The following is a 5,425-nucleotide window of genomic DNA, read 5'->3' as shown; positions in this document are numbered from 1 at the left end:
GCCGTTAAACCCCACCGAAGAAGAAGGTGTGTCGTCATACGGTCTATGTATGTTGTTGTACTTTGTTAAAAATTTAACAATCGCTGTTGATAATTAACTACCAAATACAAGATGTGGCAGCCAGATCCTTTCCATAATGAGTTGGTATCTATTATGGATGAATTAATGATGTCGTTTGAGGATGAAATTGACAAATGTATGGCGGTCTCAGTCTTTTCTACACAACACAGCACAGGCATTGTCGATACAGGAAAGACAGGGGAGTCCAAGTTGGAGGTAAAAGTAAGTGGCTAACTTTACTTTTACAAATAAAATGTTTAATATTCCATCCAACATCACTACTTCCTATGATTTGCAGTGTTAAATTACACTAATACAATCAACGTGCAAATCGTTGTGGAAATCTGTTGCAGCCCAAGTCGACTACAAAGCCCACAATGCAATGCTCTATCTGGGCTGGCTAGTTAGGTAGCCAAACACAATTACCAGCATGTGAAGTAGTTAGCTAGTAGTAAAATCGTCTAAACACACTGCACTATCAATTTAGGGGTCTACAATCAGACCATGTTCAATTTGCAGTTCATCTCTGAGGCAGACAACGCAAAGTACAGACGTTGCTATGGCACCAACGGCCCTTTCCCACAGACACAAAGGGCGCATTGCATGATGGTAGTTACTAATTTGGTACACTGTTTAGATAGAACACATCAAATGGTCCGTTAGTAAATTCGCTCTGGCTATCTACTCTGATTTCAGAGCACTCATCGGAGTGTGACAGAGTGCAGAATAACTGATGAATTTACGAATGATCGACACCGCTTGAATATGGCCAGTGTTAGTAAACCACGGCGGAAAAGCGTAATTAAATTGTCACCAATGCTCTGGATAACATGAAAATAGCCTAACCAGCTCTGCTAGGGCGAGTAAAATTACGAACGCCCAGAGCCCACTCCAGCTTACATTTACGAACACACCCTAAGCAAAATATATATAATTTGTTTTAACGATATAAATAGATGGGTGTGTTCTAGACAAGTATATGCCCTTACCATATATTGGCTGGTTTGGCGATCTGGAGTGCATGTAATTATTTAAGAGTTATAAAATGTGATTGTTTGTTATCCTTTATCTCCAGTGGTGAGAACGGACCACTTAGAAGTTAAATTATGGGGAAAATAGTTATTTTACTCACTCATAGAAAATATACTAACGTAAACTCGTACATCGCCTTGGTCCGTACAATTGCCCTTATTTTAGCTCCCCCAAAACGTAATACTTCCAGATCAACTGTAATGTCAATACCATTGTAAAGCACAATTTCTCCCCTTTCCAACAGAATCAATTACATGACCTAACACTGCCCGTTTCTGCATAATTCAAGCAGGCAATGAGCCCCGTAGGGTCTTTTTAAAAATGGCGGGTGGGGAGGCGAAACTAATGCGTGAAGGAGAGATGTCCTGTGGGAAAATTGCTTTTTTTCACTCGATCTGTCCAACTTATCACCTTATCGCCTCTAAAATGTAAATAAAACACTATAAAGAGTTTACATAATGTGTCATTACATACCTATTTGAAGGTTTGTGTCGAATTTGAATCGGGTTTTTAGGGCGGTGCTAAAGTGATCTTACAAGTAAACAGCGGCTTTGAAAATGATGATCGCATGCAATGATGACGCAAAAAATAACTAGGTATCCCCCTTACCCCGGTCACTGTCCATTTCTTGTTTTTAAAGGATGAGAGAAGTGCTACACCTGGTGGAGAGAAATTGTAAGACAGAAATAGATGCTTTATGCGTGCTGTACGTTACGACATGACACGTCTAGATGTAACCTAGTTCACACCCCCGATTTTGAAGTCAACACAGTCGCTACAGTCCCATTAGTTTTCTTTGTAGCCTCGTTTGAATGTTGCGGTTGCACACATTTGTACGGAATGGAGTGAGTTTACGTTACTGTCCTCAAATTGACAGGACTTTCATTTCTGGGGTGGATTATCCCTTTAACGTATGAGCTAATTCGTTTTCTATCCATAGTTAAACAGCTTGAAAACAGGTTGTTGTGGAATGAAAAATATATCTATATATGTTTTCTTGTTCTAGGTCCAGTTGAAATGTGTGATGAAACAGTTCGTGACAAAGACTATTATCAAAATCAACCACTTGATCTCCAAAGGTACTGCAGCTCTGTGTTCAAAGATATGCCAGAGTCAAAGTGAGGTTAAATCTCTGAAAGTTAAGCTATTGGAGATGACTGATGGTAAGGAGATACCTGAAAAGACATTGGGAAGAACCCCACAGACATTGGAAGAGCAGGAATGGACGGGATTACCATATTCACCGGAGTTTGCAGAGGATTTGGAGGTATGTTATATTTAACAAGTTGGTGTAGGTTCCTTGTCAATCTTTGGCTTATTGGCGAAATCAGCAATCAGACAAAATCTTCTTTAAGTAAATCAATCAAACCTTTATTAATGCAATTGCAGACAGAAGTTGACAATGGAAACACAGCACATACGTTTCAGAGTAAGTTCTGCAAAATAAAACAGGTCAAAGTTGCTTTAATATGCTTGCAGTCAACCCCTAGTGATGTAACTGCCTACATCAACACCTTCTACTCATGAGACCAAGCCCATGCATATACAGTTATACAAACTTGCAGGAGAAAACAATAGTCCAGTGTTTTCTAAAGGCTCAGCAGTCATTTTCCATTCCCGTGTGGCTTACAGTGGTATGTCTGACTTATCTCTTATCTATTTTCTCCCCTGCAGGGGTCTGTGTCTATGTATCTCTTTTAGCCTTGAGGCGCTTTCTCACAGACACCCTGTTTTGACCACAATAGCTCTCACATCTGCTCATAACGTTTCTTATAAGAGGCAGAGACTAGAAAATAATCTTATAATGCATATATTGCTAATCTGTGGTCCAGGACCCTATAAATGTAGTGGGGGAGGGTCTTATAGCCCTTCCCCTTCTATGAATACAACATAAGCATAATCAATTATTATAATACATCAATCATTTGGTGCAGCCCCAATCATGACCCCAAGGTGACCCCCATCATTTGCATGAATTATGCAGTCCAGGGGGCTGACGTTATCAGTGGGCATGAGCCCTTTACTGTTATTATCCTTGAATACCTGGACTGACATGTACTGCCATTGTACCATTGAGCAAGGCACTTAACTCCATAACCTGAACCAGGGGTGCTGCTCTGTGACTGTGTGTGTATGTTGGAGATCCCAATCCATTTTTTTTTCTCCCAGGTTGAAGTGCCAACTCCCATTGATGAGGCTGACAAGACTACAAATTGCAAGGAGACCACGATCAGAGATAAAACCATAGAGATGAAACAATGCTTTATATCTCTGGCAAAATTACCTTCCTCACTCACTAAGTCTAACAAACAGGGGCCAAATACAGCCAAACAAGAAGCAAGTAGGCCAACAGACAGAGAGGCAAAAAGCAGGCCTACAGACATTCAGACCCTAAGTACAGATGCACAAAGTCTCAGTGTGGATTCTGTGCTATCCACTATACCCAGGAAGGAAAAGAAGAGAACAGAAGCACCCATGGTGGCACAATCAGACGGAAGTAAGGAGAACGCAGATGATGACCAATGGGAGGAGGAGAATGCTAATGCCGGACAAACCTCGAGTGACGAATCTCTTCACAACAGAAAGCCAAGGCCAAACAGGAAACAAAATAAGACTACCAACACCAGGAAAGAGTACCTCTGTCCGGACTGCGGTAAGGTTTTCAAGAAATTATGTAATTTTAAACAGCATCAACGGACTCACACAGGAGAGAGACCTTATTGTTGTGAATTATGTGGGAAATGTTTCCCGACTGCTTGGAAGCTCAGAAATCACCAATTGGTGGTCCACAGGAGAGAGAAGCCGCTTGAGTGCCCAACATGTGGGAAGTACTTTGCAACAAAGAGTTATTTGGACAAACATGCAAGCGTCCATTCAACAGAGAAACCGTTCCGATGCCTCGTGTGTCAGAAGTGTTTTAAAAGTAAAAATGGCCTCAAGGAACATACAATATTGCACAATTCAAATTCAAACTCATATGCTTGTGACAAATGTCCAAAAACCTTCGTAAAGCTGAAATACCTCAAGAATCACCAGCAAACTCACAGCGGAGGAGGAGCTCACCGTTGCAAATTGTGTGGAAAGGGTTTCAAGTCTCCTTCCGAACTCAAACAGCACCAAGCATCAGTCCATAGGGGAGAGAAGCCGTTCCAATGTCCAACATGTGGGAAGTGCTTCGGAAAAAAAGAAAATTTGAAAATTCACGCAAGTGTTCATTCAGAAGAGAGAGCATTCCAGTGCTCTCAGTGTCGGATGTGTTTCAAAACCAAGTATACGCTTAGCGACCATAAGAAGACTCACACCGACTCCAAGCCGTATGCTTGCGGCAAATGCCCAATGACCTTCATTCGGTCAAGGTACCTTAAGATGCATCAAGCCTCGCACCTGACCAGCAAGCCGTTAGCGTGCAGCTACTGTGGGAAAGGCTTCAAAGGTGAACGTGAGCGCAAGAGACACGAACGCACACACACCGAAGAACCCCCTTATACCTGTGACGAATGTGGCAAGGGTTTCTATAAACACGAATCGTTAAAAGTCCATGTGGCCTTGCACACCGGAGAGAAGCCATTCGCCTGTGATTACTGCGGTAAAACCTTTGCTCTGGCGTCCTACCTTAAAACCCATGTAGCAAAATTTCACTCTGTGACCGAACTCCACACCTGTGGGAAATGTGGCAAAAAATATAAGGATATCATACATTTCAGAAGCCATATGGTTCAGGGTTGTTGAGAGGAGGCTGCGGAATTAGTTTTTTTGACTTGAAACAATTTATCTCTTTCTAATATTGGAGGGAATCTAATACCCCTTCCTAAACGAAGCCCCTGGGAGGACGCAGGTTAAAGGCACAACTTGTAACTTTCGTTCTGACAATGCTTTGACATTCATTGTTATTTTGGAATTGTGATTAAAGTTGTAATATGTTCTTGTCATACTACAATCATGCATGTTTACTTTTTTAATCGGTATACTACCATTAACCCTTTCTATGTGATAGAGAACAGAAGCAGAAAAATGGCTTTTGTTTGCCTTGGTTTCACAGTAACTTTAAGCAGTTACAGCTAACATGACCCCCATTTTCTCCAAAACACATTACAATAGAGGCAGGATACTTGTCCATGTGATTAAGCATGTATTTAATGTAGCAAAAATGACTAACTCATTTTCGACCAAATGAGCAGTTACTGTCTTTTTGCTTGGTAGGGCAGTGTACCACACAGGTTTTGAAATTATTTTGATAAATGTCAGATATAAGGCTTTTAATGATAGTCACTCCAAACCAATAATAATAATAATAATAGGGCCTATCACCCAGTCACTACTCAACCACGACTCA

General features: G+C 41.2%; 1 protein-coding gene across 1 annotated transcript; it reads left to right on the top strand.

Annotated features, from left to right (window-relative positions):
• On the top strand, window positions 1-5,029 carry LOC115133511 (oocyte zinc finger protein XlCOF6-like). Its single transcript, XM_029666781.2, has 3 exons — window positions 1-282; window positions 2,099-2,359; window positions 3,262-5,029. The coding sequence occupies exons 1-3, from the start codon at window positions 112-114 to the stop codon at window positions 4,819-4,821; spliced, it is 1,992 nt and encodes a 663-aa protein (XP_029522641.2). The 5' UTR covers window positions 1-111; the 3' UTR covers window positions 4,822-5,029.
• Window positions 5,030-5,425: the final 396 nt, after the last annotated feature.

Source organism: Oncorhynchus nerka, linkage group LG8, assembly GCF_034236695.1.
Source record: "Oncorhynchus nerka isolate Pitt River linkage group LG8, Oner_Uvic_2.0, whole genome shotgun sequence".
Classification (NCBI taxonomy): Eukaryota; Metazoa; Chordata; class Actinopteri; order Salmoniformes; family Salmonidae; genus Oncorhynchus; species Oncorhynchus nerka.
The sequence above is the reverse complement of the archived record's forward strand: the minus strand, read 5'-3'. Positions and strand labels throughout refer to the sequence as shown.